Raw genomic sequence first — 18,694 nt, 5'->3', positions numbered from 1 at the left:
CCCTTCTTAGTCATCCAGGAGAGCAAAGAGAAGTAATATCAAAAATCGTTATTACTAATACGCACAAAGCGCTTACTGTAGCCTGGGCCACCATCTTGTAAGTGGCCTTATGCTAATTTTCCCCCCCGCACAACAGGGGAGTTCCAAAATCAAACACCACACATTCTCCCTCCCGTGTGCTTGTTTTTTCTTTTTTCGGGACCAGGAATCCAATTTAGGGCATCATGCTTGCTAGACAGGTGCTTCGCTGCTGAGCTACCACCCTGCCCTCTCCTGAGTTTTTATCCCAGAAGAAAAAGAAAAGCATTTGTACATAGGCTTGTCCCTGAATACTCACAGAAGTATATATTGTAAAAGCTCAAGCCTAGGTATGTTTTGGTAGAGAGCTCAGAATCAAAATGGAGTTATTTTGGTTTTGGTGAGACTGTAGAGACAGATTAAAAGGACATTAAAACAAAAAACAGGCCAGGCGTACTGTGCACTCCTGTAACCCCAGCATTTGGGAGACTGAGGCAGTGATTGTTGCAAATTCAAGATCAGCATGGGTGACAAAATGAGCTCAAGTCCAGCCTGAACTGCATAGCAAGTCCCTGTCTCAAAAAGACAAAAACAAACACAAAAACCCCAAAACAAACCCAGGCCATGGGCCAGGAATATAGCCCAGTAATAATTTGCGCAGCATGCCAAAGGTTCAATCCCAAACTCCACAGAAATAATAGGTTTTTTTAAAAATAAAATTTTGGGGCTGGGGATTTAGCTCAGCGGCATAAGTGCCTTCCTTGCAAGCAGGCAGTCATGAGTTCAATCCCCGGGACCGGAAAATACGAAAAAGACAAAAATAAATAAAAAATAAAATTTTAAAAAATACCAGGGTGAAACGGAGGGGGAACACTGAGATCATCACATGCTTATCTGCAGCTGATCAGCACTCACTGATCTTTGTAGTGTGCAGTTGAGAAAACTTTTCCTACTGTATTCTTATGACAGCATTACATTTACTGTATTCCGACCAGGCCTCCTTCACAGAGACAGGAGGATCACAAGTTTGAGGCCCTCCTGAGCTACATGGCGAGCTCAAGGTCAGCCTGGCCTACCTAGCAAGACCTTTTTTTTTTTTGCAAGATCTTGACTTTAAAAAAAAAAAAGTATTGAGACAGTCATATTTAACTTGCCAGACTTGTATCCCAGGCTGGTCAGATGGCCTTATGTACCCCAGGTTTACTCTAAACTTGCAATCTGTCTGCTTCAAGTCACCAGAGTGCTAGAATGACATGCCCATGCCAGTGGACCCTGTCCTGGTGTGCTGTTTATTTTTACTATGCTGAGGCCTCCCACATACTTAATGACAATGTCAACAGCCTGTTTTATGCACACTTGTAACTACAGCATTCAAGAGGCTGAGGCAGGAGGATCATTGGGAGTTTGAGGCCAGCCCGAACTACACAGTAAGACCTTGTCTTAAGAAACAAAGCAACAAACTTTAAATATAATTTTAGGGCTGGGTGTAGCTGAGTTGGAGGAGTTATATGACACACTCAAGGCCATGAATTCCATTCCCAGCCTCAAAACCAAACCAAACCCAGAATTTCATCTAACAAAATATCTTTTTTTTTTTCTTAATGGGTACCGGGGATCAAACTCAGGACTGTGCGCTTGCAAGGCAGGTGCTTATACTGCTGAGCTAAATCCCCAGGCTAACTCTTCATCAGACCTCAAATGACCCAAGTGTCCCCATCCCAAGTGAGGCTCACCACCGCTAAGTGCCACCTTGGGGGGGGGGCGGGGCGTCCATGGGTATCACAACATGCTTTGTGGCCATGGCCTCTGAAAGGAGCTACACAGAAACAAAACCTTGGAGGTGGATATCTTGCTTACAATGCTCAGGGTAGGATGGGGCTTATTCCTCGGCTTGATGTTTAGTGTGGATAAGGGTGACATCTGGGGCAACTGCAGCCACTTTGGAACCGTGAAAGGAGTACTACACAAATACCTACCACAGCACAGATAGATGGGAAAAGCAGTTTCCCTAACCACCTCGAAGCCATCACACGTTGGGAATTGCTTGGGGAAATAGTACATTAAAAAAAATTGTTTCAACTTAGGTCAGTTGTGGTGGTTATGTGTCCATAATCCCAGCCCTTGGGAGACTGAGGCAGGAAGATTAGCATGCCTTTTGAGGCCAGCCTGGACTATGAAGTGAGTTGAAGGCCAGCCTGAACTACACAGTGAGACCCTGTCTCGAAAAATACCATCGACAACAAAGGTGTAAGTTGTCTAAGCTTGGATTTGATCTTTTGTCCTTGTGGCTAAAAGGCTCCCATGTAAGCTTCTTGTAGGTGATATCTGAACTGAATGTAACACAATGACCACCCTAGCAAGTGACATGCAGACAGGATGTGAGGGGACAGCACATAAACAGGACACGGGAGCATGAGATCTCTTCCCCCAAAGTGTATTTGGATGGAACTGGAAAGCAGAGCGAGCACACAGCAGGGCAAGCGGAGGTCAGCACAGTGGCTGGGGCCGACATCAGGGCTTTTGCCCTGGCCAGAGTGGGGAAGAGGCTGGCGATGAGGTGGCCCCGAGTTGGCCAGAAGCCAGGTCCAGGGACAGCCCTGCCCAGTCACAAGGACCTTGACTTTAGCATCTGTAGAGGAGATACAGCAGCACTGCTGGCCCAGAGAAAGCAGCACAAGATCCTGAGGACCCAACCCAGCTCCCCCCACACCACCAGGAGCTGGCCCCAAGCAGCAGGTGCAACTCCGCTCCTGGGCCATAAGGCGGCCAAAGGACCCGGCTTCGGTCAGGCTATGAGGGAGGGGACAGGCACTCCATAGGGACGGAGATAGGACCATGGCTCGGAGCTGTGGCCCCTATGCCAGGAAGAGAAGGGCAAACACGGGTCTGAGTAGTCATGTGTGGCTGTCACTGAGTCTCCTTCTCGAGGCCGCTCATGTGGCCACCCAGGGAAGGATTTGGAAGGCGGGGTGCTGAGGTTCAGAGGTGCAGGGAATCTGGCTGAGGTGCGGCAAGAAGCTGTTCTGGAGCCTTCTTTTCAGCAGCTGGCACATCCTTTTGGTCACCTGCTGGAGCTGGGACAGGAACATCATCTGGAAGTGACAGGAAACAGTGAGGGACACGACTAAGTTCCCGACACCCAAGCACCTAAGAGTCATGGTCCCAGCCCTCCTCCCTCTGACCTGGGCTCCCGGCCAAGGTGGCACCTGTATCTGGGTGGAACTTGAGCTGTCCCTCAGGGTTGGCAGGGGGTAGATTTTGGTTCTGCTGCTGCTGCTGCTGCTTCCTCTGCTCCATTTGTAGAACGGCCTGCCAGGGTAGGTGACACAGAAGAGGCTGTGTGACACTGCAATTCCTAAATGCTCCAGCCTCAGTCCCTAATCTGAGACCCTGCAGCCACCTGTCCAGTGACTTCAGTAGAGTCCCTTCTTTGTGCGCTTAATCTTAGTTAAGCCCAGCTCTCTGTCATCATGGCTGTGTCCCACCTGGGGACAGCAAAGCCCTCAATGACCCCTTCTGCCTTCTACTCACAGTTTTGCACATGGCAGCTGCACCATTGGGGACAGGGACACAGCTAACCTCACTCAAGCTAGCCATGACCACTTTGAGCATCTACCAGCCTCTGGGGACCCCAGACATGGACAGGGGCCGAACTTCCCACCATCACCTGCTGCAGCTCTCGCCTCTGGGCCACCAGCTGGTCCTGTGACCGCCCGAGGGCCTCAGTCTCCTGACTAAGGCGCTGGGCCTGGGCCTTCAGTTCAGCTTCACGGGCAGCCAGCTCCTCCTCAAAGATCCTCAGCTCCTCCTCCGTAAACGCGGGGTGCATTTCCACAGTCTGCGGGCGGGAAAAATGTGAGCCTCAGCCTCTATGGTGCAGAGGGGCTGCCAAGGGTCCTAGCAGAGGCTATGAGGCCTGGCGGGAGATGGGATATAGGGTAAAGGGGGACACAACGGGGAACAGAGGCTCAGGGCCAGGGCCAGAGACCTCAGATGGAGGACAGTCAGAAAGCATCACAGAAACTGGAGATAAGGATAGAAAGACCAAGATGGGTACAGGTCAGGTACAGAAGCCTGGGAGGATGGCACAGAGGCCTATGAGTTGACAGAGACCCTGAGAGGTCACGATTAGAGCTGAGCCGAAACCCCATAGTGACCATGTCTTCACCTCCCAGCCCTCCCCAGTGTCCCCGAACTCCTTCTGCTGGGTGGATGCTAGGAATTCCTCCAGGGTCACAAGGCGGTCATGGTTGGTGTCCACCTGGGGAAACAGATCCAAGTAAGGACAGAGCTGGGACTTGCACCCCCACACAGCTGCCCTGTCCCTCGGCTCACATTCTTCATCACGTGCTCCCGCATGCGCAGTCGCTCCTCCTCCATTTCCCGCATGTCGTCCTCCTCATTCTTCGGGTCGTACACCTTCTCTAGCTGCAGAGCCAAAAGAGAAGTGGGAGGCATCCAGTGGTCCTGGGGCAAAGGCACCCTCCCCCATACCAGGTGACTTCAACTTCCAGCAGGCCCTGGGCTGCACTGCCACACCTCACATCTTCTTTCTGCCCTGGGGGGCTGCTGGGAATTGTAGTTTTTCCTCAGATTCATCTTGGGGGCACGTGTGGCATTCTGAGTGTCTCCACTCCCACTGTAGTATATGACAGTGGTGGTACAGAGAGTGAAACATACTTGGAGAAGAGTTAGCTCAATCAAGAGGGCCACATCAAGGGGCTATGTCAGTCAAGGATACCAGGCCTTAGCTAAGGAGACATCCAGGAAAAGCACAGAGGCCAAGAACTGCCAGGCTTTCAGGACTGTGTCCAGGGTAGGCAGTTTCCTCGGGAAAACCATGTGACAATGACAAGACACAATAGGCTTCTGTAATCTAAGCTGGGTTTTTTTCCTGATTTTTTTGGTACTGGGGATCGAACTCATAACCTTGAACTTGCCAGGCAGGCACTTATGCCTCTGAGCTACATCCCCGGCCCTGTAATCTTCCTGTCTTACCGTTTACCCCGCACAAAAGCCTGGGTGCTTTTGCCCCGCAGTTTACCCACTGCCTCCTCAATCAAGTTCCCCAGGCACCCCGCAACCCTCACCTCCTTGGTGAAGAGGGCCTCCAGCTCCTGCTCATCCAGGACCCCATCGCTGTTGATATCTGAGAGTGGAGACAAGGTATTAGCAGGGGACTGAGGACACAGTGGATCTGGCCCCAGGGGATAACTGGGAAAGGGCTATCGGGCTGCGGTAGGGTACCTTACCAGAGGACAGTCACTCCCTTGTGACCAGCGCCCTGACAATGGATTAGACAAGGCCTGGCTTACAGGCACACGGGACTCATCTCTAGCACCTGGTGTCTGAAGTCTTCCCCCACTAAAACTGGTCTACTGGGGCTGGGGATTTAGCTCAGTGGTAGAAGCACCTGCCTTGCAAGCAGGCAGTTGTGAGTTCAATCCCTGGTACCGATAAAAAAGAAAAAGACAAAAAAAAAAAAAACCTGGTTTATTGTGACTCAGGCTGCCAGGGCAGCTGTCACAGCCTCAGGCCTCACTCCCGTGCCCACACACGATGCTGAGCTTCCTTCCACAGAGGATGCTGGGAAGCCTGCTCTTGCAGACACAATGGTTATCTTTCAGCCTGCCTTTGACTAGACGCCAGCATATCCTGTGCTCTCTGGCTGCCCCTCCCGAGCTCTTGGAGTCTGGAGCAGCCAGGGCCTCTTTTCTACCACCCTTGCAGCTGTGCCATCCCAGGTGGGAGCCACTGGGCACTCGGGCAGTGGAGTTCACACTGGTTAAGATTAAGTAAGATTTAGCCAGGTGTGGTGATGCACACCTGTAATCCTAGCACTCGGGAGACTGAGGCAGGAGGATCATTGTGAATTTTGAGACCAGCCTGGGCTACAAAGTGAGCTCATGGCTAGATTGAACTGCATAGTGAGACTCGGTTTCAAAAAACAAAAAGATTAACTAAGATCTAGGGGCCGGGACATGGCTCAGGGGTAAAGCACTTGTCTAGTCCAGGAAAGACTATGATTTTGATTCCCAGAATGGGAAAAAATATAGGCTTAAAGTTCAATTTATTCATCCCACTTGTGACACAGCAAGAGACAACAGCTATAGGTGGTTGGCAGCTGCCAAAATAGTTTATATTTCAGAAGACTTCTGTACCATCAGAAGAATCTACACATGAGTACTGTCTACATGGAGGTGGAACAGGTGTTGACATTTAGGTTTTGGTGTTTTTTTTTTGAAACAAAAACCATACAGTTCAGACAGGCCTTGAGCTCACTTTGCAGCCCAGGCTGGCCCCCGGCTTGCAACAATCTTCTTGCCTCAGTTTCACGAATGCTGGGATTATAGCATGCGTCACTGCGCCTGGCTACTGTCATTTAGTTTTACCTAATTGATTAATCCCATTAATGTTTGGTGGTATTAGGGATTGAACCCAGGGCTGTGGCACTGAACTACATCCCCTTCCCCTTTTTAAAAAAATTTGTTTCATCTATTTGTTTTTTGAGACAGGGTCTTACTGTGTAGTTCAGGCTGGCCTCAAAACTCTCAGTGAGCCCCTGCCTCAATCTCCTGAGGGCTGGGATTACAGACCTTCACCACCACACCTAGCACAGACATCTCTAATTTAATATCTTATCTTTCCTGCTGCTGGGGCCAAACAGAGTTCCTTTCATAACTTTTGTGTTGCCATCTTCTGTGTTTAACCAACTTGGCCTCCAGGCTGACTCTAGAGTCTGACCATGTCTCTCTCCCTCTAAAAGGCTGAGGCAGAAGGATTGCAACTTTGAGCATAGCCTGGGCAATTTTATTATTGTTTTGTACCAGGGATCAAACTCACCACCTGGTGCTTGCCAGGCAGGCACTATGCCACTGCGCTAAATCCCCGGCCTGGGCAACTTTATTGTCTCAAAATAAAAAAGTAAGACTGGGAATATAGCTCTGGGAGAAAGGCCTGGTTTCAATTCCCAGCATCAACCACAAAATCACCGAGACAGAAAGCAGAATGTTGGATGCCAAGGGCTGGGAGGAAGGAGAAATGGGGAGTCGCTGGAAGGGTCTAGAGTTTTAGTTTGGCTTGACGAAAAGACTTCTAGGAATCGGCTGCATAACGATGTAAATGTGCTTAACTTTACTGAAATGCACTCTCGCTTTGTTTTTGTTTGCTGTTTGTTTCACTTTGAGTCAGGCTCTTGCTATGTAGTTCAGTATGGGGGACGCTGTGGTCTCAAAGCTTGGTTCTGTCTGAGTGCACATAAGGATGTGAACCTACTGTCTAGTGCAGGAGCCAAACGTCATGAGTTTACGCAACCTCGGCTTCGCTGAAGCAAACCAGGCATGTGCCAGTGAGGCCCCACAGAGAAGAATGTAAACAGGCAATGACAGCATATATTCTTAAGGAGTAAACAATACAGACGCAGCTGTTTTTTCTGCTGCCTGCCTGCCTTCTGAGCTGATGCCTACCCTGTGTGCCTCCTCTTCCCTGGGGATCTCACCTGCAGAAGTTCCTCCCCTGTAGAAGTACTGTTGTAGGTGGTGGGATGGTTAGGTGTGTCCCATCCCTGCTGGCCGGGAAGCCAACACACAGGCCTCTCCCCTGGCCTCTCCTTGGTTATCTGTAGCCCCCTTTTCAGGGGCTTAGAAGGCTCTGGAGGACTAGAACTTGGTCTCTCTGGAGCCCAGGGATGCTCTGAAAGCCTCAGAAGTGACAGACACGCAGAACCCTCCTTCCCAGCGTGAGTCTTTACCCTTTTACCACAAGGGGCAAGAAGGTCAGCTGAAGCAGAGGACTTGAAAGGACCTGGAGCAAGGAGTAGAGACGCACAATAGGCCTCCTCCTGCAGCATTTCATGAATCTAAGTCCCCACCTCCAGGGGGACTCCTGGGAGAGTCCCCTGCTTTTGCATGCAAGGTCTGCTCTGTACCAGAAGATGGAGGTGGAGGGACCCCTAGCCCTAGGAGGAGAGTCAGGAGGCCTGCTGGTCTCTACCCAACACACGATGTACATGATGCGCAAAAACAGCAGTGTAACCAGCACCTCCTCCACCCGCTGCTAACCAGACTTTGATAAACTGGTTGAAGGTAGCAACTAGCAAAAGCAGACAACCTACTTGGGCTTAGCGTCTGTGCAGACGGAAATGGGCATGCCCCGAATGAGGTCTGCTCTGCAGTAATGCAGCGCTCACGAGGAGCTGCTTACAGAATGCTCGAGGGACACGACCTTGGCACATGGGCTGGCTGGCACGTTTGGGCCAGGTATGGCCTTTTTAGCCCCTTTCACAGATCGCCCAATCCACAAGAAACCTTAGGCCATCTAGGAGATGTAAAAGTAAAGCACTATGAGAGCTGTACACAGACTCTAATGCCAAAGAAAAGAAAGCAGGTGGCCCCTGGCCAGTGGGGCCACTGAAGATGAGCTGCACCCCGAGCAGCAACATTGGCCCAAGGTCCAAAGATGAAAACAGCCCAAGAAAACAAAAGAAAGTGACCCTGACCTTCTTCTTCTTTTACCTGGACTAGGATATAGGCCGAGGCACCCAGTTAGTGGGGATCTTGGGGGACCAGAGCCTACACTCAGAAATGACTACCTAGCCCGGCGTGGTGGTGCATGCCTGTAATCCCAGTACTTGGGAGGCTGAAGCAGGAGGATCATTGTGAATCTGAGACCACCCTGGGCTACAAAGTGAGCTCAAGGCCAGCCTGAACTGCATAGTGAGACTCTGTTTAAAAAAAAAAAAAAAATGACTAATTATTGGCCCCCAAAAAACATACAGCATGTTTTTAGCATTAATGGATACTGCAGTCAGTGCTAACTGATGACGACTTCACCTTAGAACCTGCAGACCCGCGGCATAAGTGCCTGCCTTGCAAGCAGGCCGTCATGAGTTCGATCCCCGGTACCAATAAAAAGGAAAAAGACAAAAAAAAAAAAAAAAAAAAAAAAGAACCTGCAGACCCATGACAGGGTGTATTCGGGCTTGCTGGGTTTCTGATGAATGTTTACACTGCACCTAGGTACCCTGCTGTGCCCCTTACACCAGACGACCAGAGGGCACAACATAGGGCTGGACACAGCAGAAGCTGCTTTTTTGTGGGGGAGAGTCATGCAGGTACAAGCCCTCTGGGTAGCTGACCCTACCCTCCCTTTACCATAACTGGGCACAGATGACAATGTGTTTGGCTCGGGCCTTTGGGATGAAGGGAAGCCGAAGTGCCCTAGTGGATTTTGGTCAGTTATGGAAAAGGGCCAAAAGCCGGTGCTCCCCGATTGAGAAGTAGCAGCGGTATATGCCGCTCTGCATACCTGTGAGGGGGTCACGGGCAGCTGACAGTGGAAGTGCAGGCCAAATACTGCATAGGGGGCTGGCTCTGTATAAGAATGTACCGTCCTATGAGTGGTGTGGCCTGGCCCTCCTTCACATGCCAGGGGACGTATGTGCCAAGCACACTGCATTCTCCAACAGCCCGTTGTCAGCTGTTTTGGCAATACAGGACCTAAGGTGTACTCAGCATAGGAGACACTGCAGGAGGACAGACTTAGTCCCTCTGCAGAGGCAAGAGGGACCTTGGGCTGACGCCTGGTACACCGATGGGTCCAGCCATGGTGCAGCCCTGCAATGGACAGCAGTAACTGTCCTGTCTACTACAGAAGCCTTCTGGTTTGAAATTGGGAACAGGTAGGTTGAGGCAGTGGGCAGAGTGGTGAGCAGCATGGCTCCTGGCATGGAGAAGGCCCCTACAAGCATGCGCAGATAGCTGGGCTGCACTTTGAGGACTGACGCTCTGATTATGAGCTCAGACAGACCAGGACTGGCAGGGAGGGCACTAAGCCTTATGGGGTACTAACTTATGGGAGAAGGCCACATAACTAACCAGGTAACGTATCATGCACACTGCAGGACGTCAAACCCCCTCTCCCTGGGGAATGACTTAGCAGATGACTTCTTTTCTCCAAGGCTCTTACCTGCACAAGTACCTCTCCAGCCTGCAGCCATGACATTCAGGCTGGCCTCAAACTCATAGCGATCCTCCTGCCTCAGCCTCCCCCGTACTAAGATTACAGGCAGGCACCACCATGCCTGGTTTGAACTGTACATTTAGAAATAATTACTGTGGTAAATTTCCATGATCTAATTTTTTGTAAATATTTATTTTGGTATCAGAAATTGAACTCAGGATGTCCTGCTTGCCAGGAAAGCACCATGCCACTGAGCTGTATCACCCACCCATGGTATGGTACAGCACCCCTATAATCCTAGCACTCCTGGGCTATAGTGAGACTGTGTCCCAAAAAACCCCTGAATTAATAAATAGGATTTCATTTATCACAACTATAAGTGAAAGAAAATGCAGTTCCTCAAAAAAAAAAAAAAAAAAAAAATTCAGTCCCTCAGCCCCACAAGCCACATTTCAGTTGCTTGGCAGCCACTGGGATTGGTGGCTGCTGGGCTGGACTTCGTTTGGACATCACTGGAAAACAAACAAACAAGCACACACACAAAAACCCTTTTCTGTAACTACTTTCACCCCTTAACCCCAGGTGAGGGTTCTTTGCTTTTTCTTGCAGTACCAGGTATTGAACTCCAGGGGCGCTCTAACACTGTGCTACACTTCAGCCCTTTTTTTATTACTCTGTGACACAAGAGTTTCACTAAATTAATTGCCCAGGGAGAAGCCCAAATTGCAGTCTTCCTGCCTCAGCCTCCAGGAGTGCTGGGATTACAGGTCTGCTGTGGCTGTCCTCTGTGTACCTCCTGAGACTAAGAGGACTTACTCATCAGTTCTTGGCTGACTTTTTTCTCTTCTGTATTTTACCAAGCCTAAAACTGGGATGCACATTGCTATTTTAATCAGCTTTTTTGAAATGCTAGTGCCCCTCACCCCAGCCTGGTGAGGGCTCCAATATGGTTGGCTCACAGGGGAGGGCCTCTGAATTCCTCAGTTTTGCCCCCTGGTCTGACACAACCTGGTCCTCAGCAGTACTTTGTAGACATGGATGAAGCCCAGCCCACAATGAGCTCTGCAGAAGCCCTGTTCTCAGATGCTGAGGGACTGAGGGAAGGAGAAGGTGACTCTGCCCCACCATCAGGACATGGCTCTACAGGAATCTGGAGGCCTAGTTACAGGGCACAGTCCAAATTTTTTTCTTTTTGAGCCAGGGTCTCACTTTGCAGTTCAGGGTGGCCTTGGGCTCACTTTGTATCCCAAGCTGGTCTTGAACTTTCAGTGATCCTCCTGCCTCAGCTTCCCAAGTGCTGGGATTATAGGAGTGTGCCACCATGCCCAGCAAAGTATTTCCTTCTTTTTTTTTTTTTTTTTTTTTTTTGGTATCAGGAATTGAACTCATGACCTCATGCTTACCAGACAAGTGCCTGAGCTGCTGAGCTAAATCCCTGGGCCCCCAACCCAGCTTTCTTGACAAGGCCACTCAGCTTGTAGATACTGGCACTGCTTAGAGCCCAAGAGTCTGACATATCTCAGAAGAGGCCTGGCATGCCATAGAAGACCCAGCAACTTTCAGGGACAGGGCTTAGAACAGTCAGAGCCTCCAGGTTTGACAGAGTATGCGACACCTGCCCCTTCCCTCTTACCATGCAGGATGAAGAAGGTCTTGGGGTTAAACCTGTTGGGGTCTAATCCATCTAGTTCCTCCCACACCTCCTTTAACTGTGCTCGGCTGCCCTGTGGAGGGAAGAGCCAGGGGCTTATGAGCAAGGAGCCTGGGTGCCATGGATAACAGTGAGCAAAATCCTTACCCTTATCTAATGAAGGTAACCCCCATCAAGAAAACTATAATTCCCAGCAGCCCCTAGAGGAATTTGGTAAAGGAAGACCTTTTGACCCAGGGGCTCCTGGGAGTTGTAGTTCTAATTACTTTAGTCCTATGGCCTCCAGGGTATGGGTGCCCATGGGGGTCCTTACAGGCACGTTGACTTTGGGGTGCTCCCGGTGTCGGCGCTGTTGCTCTTCCAGCTTCTGTTCTGCCTCTTTCCTCTGTTCCTCTCCCAGAGACTCCAGGTACTGGCGTCGCTCATGTTCCTTGAGCATCTCATAGCGTTTAAACTCCTCGTGATGGGCTGCGTCATATTGTGCAAGGTCCCGGGTAGCCTGCAGAGAGCAAAGATTTGTAGAATTTTTGAATCCAGCCCTGAAAAGGGAGACCTTGGTAGGGAAGCAGGCTAGAGGCAGGCCAAGCTGCTCCTGCGACAAGTCCCATAGCACCGTCTCATTTTGTGTTCTCCATGGCTGCTCCTGCCTTGTAACACGCAATTCTCTCTCCTCAAAAGTGATTATGACGGGGCTGGGGATTTAGCTCAGTGGCATAAGCGCCTGCCTTGCAAGCAGGCAGTCGTGAGTTCGATCCCCGGTACCGATAAAAAGGAAAAAGACAAAAAAAAAAAAAAAAGTGATTATGACAAGCCCCACATGGTGCCTTACACCTGAATTCCCAGCACTCGGGAGGCTGAGAAAGGAGGATCCTTTCAAATTGGAGACCAGCCTAGGCCACAAAGTGAACTCAAGGCCAGCCTGAACTATATAGAGACCCTGTCTCAAAAAGACAAAAAACAAAAAAAAAGTGATTATGACAACTGCCAAGAGCGAGTTTGGTCATCTCTTTCAAATCCTCCAATCTCAAGGTCTTTGGAGGCTTGGCATGGTTGTGTATGCCTGTAATCTCAGCATTGGGAGGCTGAAGCAGGAGGACTGCTCTGTGTGCGAGGCCAGCCTGGACTACACGGTGAGTTGAGTTTGAAGCCAGTCTGAACTATGCAGAGACCTTGTTTCAAGCAGGAAAAAAAAAAAAAAAAAGGAAAAGCAGAACCTGATCCTGGCAGGGCTGCTAGGGCAAGGGTAGGATCGGGGCCAAGCAGCCTGGCAGATTTTTCACACCGCTAACTTACCCAGGCTAGACTTGAAACTCGTGCCCCTGCTGCCTCAGTTCCCCAGAGGGCTAAGATGAACTGCCCCTGCCAGGCCCTTTTGCACTGAAGCAGTCACAGACTATGGGATGGGACATATAGATGAGGGAGGGGGGCACTGTTCAGCCTTCAGCAAGGACATAGAGGTGTCCCATGGAAGAACCAAGCCAGGGAGGGAGCACAGCAGGTTGGAAGAACCTACCGGCTGTTTTGCCTGTATCTCCTGTTTTCCTGTGGAAAATAGGGAGTCTTGGTGTTGGGGAAGGGTCTTACTATGTAGCCCAGGGTGGCCTCACTCTTGGAAATCCTCCTGCTTCAGCCTCCTGAGTACTGTGATTATAGGTGCTCCATCCCCAGCCTTAGGGTAGACTTTTAGACCACAGCACTGGGGGTGCTTTCAGAGCTGGAATACAGGGCAAAGGTAAAGCATTTGCCTTGCAAAAAAAAGAAGAGAGGAAGGAGAAAGTGCAACTTGCTTAGAAATAGCTCACCTGTGCCAGGCTCTGGCCTATCTAACAGCAGCTTGCATACCATCCCCATCACCCCTGCCCCCTACCGTCTGGATCAGCAGCTCCAGGTCCCGGGCCTCGAACGTGTGCTGGTTCTGAGGGTCCAGGTGTTCAAACTGCTTAAGGAGGTTCAGATGATCCATTTGTACATCTGGATGAGGAGTCCAACAGAACACCCACTCAGGCCATGTAGGCTCTAAGGGTGGTCATGGAGGGCAGTGGGAAGCCCCAGGAGGGCAGAGTGGACCTGGGGCAATCAGGGAAAGTGTCCTGGAGGAGGGGAACCTGTCACTGAGTCTGATGCTGAAAATGAGAATAACCCACCAGGTGTGGCTGTGGTACACACCTTTAATCTCAGTATTCAGGAGGCCGAAGCATGAGGATTCCAAGTGCCAGGCCAGGCCGGGCAACTTATTAAGGGCTGGAGGTGTAGCTCAGGGAGAAAGCATGCAGAAGGTTGTGAGTACTGCAAAGGAAACTGAAGAAATGTGTGTGTACATACACCACCTACGGATGTGCATGTAGTCTTTGATATGTATGTGAAGAAAGTAGGTGTGTGAAGATATGGACAACTCTTCGGAAGAAAACAAGAGACTATATGATTAGACAGTGAAGATCTCCAGTGGTCTTGCTTTGAAATTTATGTTTCTTAAATTGTTTTCTTAATTTAATGATTAATCATTTGCTATGTGTGTCCTTGTCACCCAGGACAAGGTTTTGTTTTGTTCTGTTTAATTTTACCCTCTTTAAAATTAAAAAAAAAAAAAAAGAAATTAGAGTCATTCTAAAAGGACAGGATAGAAATAAGAAGTGCAGCAGGGTTGAAGCTCGGGCACGGAGTGCTTGCTTAGCATGCAGGGTGGGGGTGGGAGATCCATCCCCTTCATTACAAAAATAAATAAATGATTATGATTTTTTTACCCCTGGGGATTCAATCAGCCTTCCCACAGCTACCTCCCCAGCATTTTTTTTTGGTATTTTGAGACAGAATCTCACTAAGTCACTATATTGCCCAGATTGAACCGAATTTGGGAACCTCCTGTCTCAGCCTCTCAGAGTACTGGAATGACAGAGGTCTGGCACCATTCTTTTTTTTTGTCTTTTTCGTTTTTATCGGTACCAGGGATCGAACTCACGACTGCCTGCTTGCAAGGCAGGTGCTTATGCCACTGAGTTAAATCCCCAGCCCCTTCTGGCACCATTCTTGGCTAAACAACCACAGCAAAAGTAAAAATGAAATACAGAAGTGGAAAGCAACCTGCGTAATGATGGACATTGCCAGAGGACAGTCCCCCAAACCTCCCGCCCCCCAGCTCACTGGGCTCCTGCTTGGCGTCCATCTTGGCCTTGAGCAGCATCCGGAGCCTCGACACCTCCTGGCGCTTGAGTTCATCCAGCTTTGTTCGGACATGGTGACTGACGAAGTCCAGCTCTCTGCTCAGCTTCCCACTCTGCTGGGACAGGAAACACTGGTCAGCCCTGTGTTGTCTTCCATCCCCTCTGGCCCTAGACCTGCAGGAACCGGGCCTGGGCCCAGCCCCACCTGAAGCCCCGCTGCCTGAAAGCCCAGCCCCAGCACCTGGATCTACTTCTGGTAGTGTCGGGCTTTCGGCTCTGTTCCCCACCCCAGGGTCCTGGCACCTGCTACTCCTCCCACTGGGACTCTTGCCTGCTTTCCAACTCTAACCAGACCCTCAGGTCATGAGCACGGGAGGTCAGGGCCAGCCTTACTGCCACCCTGGTGTCCTGTCTCCCCATTGCAGGGGTCCTGTGTTCCAATCCTGATCTTTTTTCTGACACAGGGTCTCACTATGTAGTTCAGGTCGGCCTTCAACTGGCTGCAATCCTCCTGCCTCAGCCTCTGAGTACTGGGATTACAGGCATGTGTCACCACGTCCTGCTTCCTCAGACAATCTGACCCTGAACCCTGTCATACAGGTTTCATTACTACCCCCTTTTTACAGATGGAGAAACTGAGGCACAGCAAACTGAGGTCCCATAATGGTAAGCAGTAGCGCTGAGAGTGAAAGGCACCTGACCAGCTCTGTGCTCAGCCAAAGCTCCTAGGTCCCCCAGATCAGTCCCCATCTTCATGACCCCAAGACCTGCCCTTTTATACCCAAGTCTTATCCCAGTATTCCAGAGCCCGGGCGCAACTGCAGCCACGTGGCTCCTTGGTCCCCGACTCTGCCCCACAAACACCCCTGCGCCATGCTAGCCATACCTTGATGTCTTCAGCATTGGCGGCCTGAAGCTTCTCCCGGAAGTGCCCGTCTGTTTCCAGCACATTGATGACTTCCTGGAGGTAACGGTGGTAGTACAGGCCCGTGTCCTGGGTGACAAAGACACACATAGCAATCCCATCTCCACCCTCTTCCACATCCTTCCCACAGGCAGGACTGTGTGATGCTGCAAACTAGCCGCTGGGGAACCCAGGGACCCTGTGCATAAGCAGGGGTCCAAGAAACCCAGGTTTAACCCACTGTGTGATCTCAGGCAAATCCCTGGGCCTTTGGCCCAGTGTTCAGTTCCTCCCAGGCCTGCAGTGCAGATGAAAGGAAAATCTTGTGGGTGAGAGCTGGGTGTGGTAGCACATTGGGCTCAGGAGGCTGAGGCAGGAGTATTCCTGAGTTCACAGCTAGCCTGGTCTACACTGTGAGACCCTGCCTCAAAACAAAAAACTTCTTCTGTATACACTTAGCCCACCACCGCCCACAAAAGGATGCCTGCAAATCCCACTTGGGAACTAGTGACACACACACTTATCTAATTGTTCCCTTACTCACTCCGCAATAAGCACCACCACACGTCAGGCACTGCTGCCCTAGGGGTGACAGCAGGGATAAGCCCTGGCCTCCTGCCTTGGCCCCACACACCAAACTCCACAGTACTAAGCCCTCTGATAAAGGACACAGTATTTGCAAACCAGCTGCAGTCTCCTGGAGATTTATTTATTCAGTAGTGCCTGGGATAGAGTCCAGGGCCTCATGCATGCTAGACAGGTACTGTACCACTGAGCTACAGCCACAGCCTTTACTTTTTTTTTTTTAATGAGACCGGATCTAAGTTGCTAAACTGCCCTGCTTGGAGTTAAACTATAGATCCTCCTGCCTCAGCCTCCCAGAGTACTGGGGTCATGGGTATGTACCAACACACCTGGCTTCTTTTCTGTTCTTGTCCTAACATGTTCGCCACTTTAGCACTCAGCTCACACATCCCAGCCATCACCATGGTCCATGCTCAGAAGGCCCCAGCCTGTCTTCCATTCCCCAGTGAGCCAGGCCGCCCAAGATGTGGGGCTTTCAGCCTGTGGAAGGTGCCCAGGAGAACTAAGGGGAAGAGGACTCCAAGGGCCCCTCTGTCTGCGAAAGTTTCACAGCTTAGGCCTAATGTGCTGGCTAGGCAAGGACCTGCCACACAGGCACACAGCACGCTCTGTTCCTTGAGGCAAACAGGGGCCCATTTCTGCCAGGAGCTACAGAAGGAATCAGGACACAAGCCCAGGTGTTTGATCTCTAATGTTCCAACTCTGAAGACCAAAGGTCATTTCACAGGGTTTGATAAACACCTGATGGGATTAATAATGAGTTCACAATGGGTGTGGTGATGCAGGCCTGTAATCCCAGTACTCGGGAGGCTGAGGCAGGATCAACACAAACTCATGGCCTACCTCAACTACATAGCAAGAATCTGTCCCAAAACAAACAGATAACAATAACAAGCCATTCATATGTCCTTTTGTAATTTTTAAAAACTTATTTTTTGAGACAAAGTCCCACTGTGTACGCCAGGCTGGTCTGAAACTCACAGGGTAATCCTCCTGCCTCAGCCTCCTGAGTGCTGAGGTTACTGGTGTGTGTCACCACACCTGGCATCCCTTAGTAGTTTAAACCACACTTTCCATACACCCAGTTAACTACTATCAACGGTCCTGGTGCTCCTGGGAAATGAGGTTGTTTTGCTCTTGTTCCCTTTCTTTTGCCCCCTCTTCCCAATTCCTTCTTGTGTGGAGAAGACCCTGCACAGTAAGATTTCGGTGACAGCGATGCGGTTTTTCACTTACTATCTGACTCGGTACGACCCTCAGTTTTTCTCCAAGTCACTCCCGCCCCATAAACAACGGCTAAGGAAGGGCCAGCTACAGCTACAGATCCCGGAGGGTCCCAGGGGCTCCGGAGATGCGGGGACTGCATCCCTGGGCGCAGGCGGGGTCACTCACCGGGCTCTCGGTGGCGGGGCTCGGCTGGTTGGCAGCGACCCGCTCGATGGGCACAGGAAGCACAGTCGGTAGCCACAGCAGGGACGGCAGCAGGAGAACGAGGGCTCGGCGGGAAGCTGAGGGCGGCATGGCGCGCTGCTGGGGAGGCGAGATGCGCTGTGGATGGATGATCCCGAGCCCGCGATTCCGGGATCAGGCCCAGCAGCGCCCCGCTCCCAAGAATCACGACGCAGCGCGTTTCGCGGTTTGCAGCACGGGACTCCTGGTCTCTCTCACCATCCCTTTCAGAGGCACATGAGCGCCAGTCCTCGGCCCCGGTAGTCCAGGCTCCAACACCCTCCTCAGGCCCCAGTTTCTCTTTCCCTAGGCCCCACAAGTACTGATACCCAACCACTCCTCCTCCAGGTCCTGGGGTCCCCGCCTTTTGATCAGCCTCCTCTCGGCATCCAAACTTCGGAGACCCCGGCGCCCTTACCTCGCCTTTACCGCAGACTGCGTCCTCGGGACAAGGACCTCCTACGAGTCTCTGGCAATTTCCTCTGGACCACGCCCACTTTCCCTAAAGAGAACCCGCCCCAGAATCTTGATTGGCCCTTTCATCCAGAGTCCCCGCCCCCTAGACGAACCGGTTCGTCTAGTCTAGAAAGCCGGCCTCCTTGCTGGAAAACCTGCGCCTGACGTGACACTTCCGGCTTGGTAAGCGGAGGGCTATCTGGACTCTGGAGGGAACTCCAACCCCCTGCAGGCCGGGAAGAGCCGGCAACTTCCGCGGCACGTTGGCCCCTTTGCCTCACGGGAGATGTAGTTTTCTCATTTATCTCATCATGTGTCTGCAAGTTAGTTTGGTCCGTGGCAGTTGTACAAACCACCTTATAAATTTTTTTGTTTTTGTTTTTTGTTGCTACTGGGGAATTGAACCAAGATCCTTCATAGTGAGTTACATCCATACATCCCCATTTTTTTTTTTTTTTGGGTCTTTTTGAGAGTTTTGCTATGCAGTTCAGGCTGTCCTTGAACTCACTCTGT

The 18,694-nt window shown here is 50.9% G+C and overlaps 2 protein-coding genes across 5 annotated transcripts in view; both read right to left on the bottom strand.

Moving 5' to 3' along the window:
- Bax (BCL2 associated X, apoptosis regulator) overlaps positions 1 to 18,694 on the bottom strand; it is a 94,606-nt gene that overhangs the window by 20,699 nt on the left and 55,213 nt on the right. The gene's annotated exons all lie outside the window — the stretch shown is intronic.
- Positions 2,432 to 18,293, bottom strand: Nucb1 (nucleobindin 1). Of its 4 annotated transcripts, none has more exons than XM_023563200.2 (13): positions 18,144 to 18,293; positions 17,669 to 17,806; positions 15,674 to 15,781; positions 14,768 to 14,900; positions 13,497 to 13,600; positions 11,943 to 12,128; positions 11,612 to 11,702; positions 5,109 to 5,167; positions 4,354 to 4,446; positions 4,187 to 4,279; positions 3,686 to 3,856; positions 3,201 to 3,327; positions 2,432 to 3,110 (listed from the first exon to the last, which is right to left on the bottom strand). In XM_023563200.2, exons 2-13 carry the CDS (start codon positions 17,795 to 17,797, stop codon positions 2,998 to 3,000), a joined length of 1,407 nt encoding a protein of 468 aa, XP_023418968.1. In that variant the 5' UTR covers positions 17,798 to 17,806; positions 18,144 to 18,293; the 3' UTR covers positions 2,432 to 2,997. The 4 variants fall into 4 exon arrangements, with proteins under 4 accessions (XP_023418968.1, XP_005001835.1, XP_023418969.1 ...); XM_005001778.4 differs by having other exon boundaries at positions 3,225 to 3,327; positions 18,144 to 18,292; XM_023563201.2 differs by having other exon boundaries at positions 17,669 to 17,803; positions 18,144 to 18,292.

This window comes from Cavia porcellus, unplaced genomic scaffold (genome assembly GCF_034190915.1).
Source record: "Cavia porcellus strain 051 isolate PalLab524CR breed Dunkin Hartley unplaced genomic scaffold, mCavPor4.1 scaffold_7, whole genome shotgun sequence".
Taxonomy (NCBI): domain Eukaryota; kingdom Metazoa; phylum Chordata; class Mammalia; order Rodentia; family Caviidae; genus Cavia; species Cavia porcellus.
The sequence above is the reverse complement of the archived record's forward strand: the minus strand, read 5'-3'. Positions and strand labels throughout refer to the sequence as shown.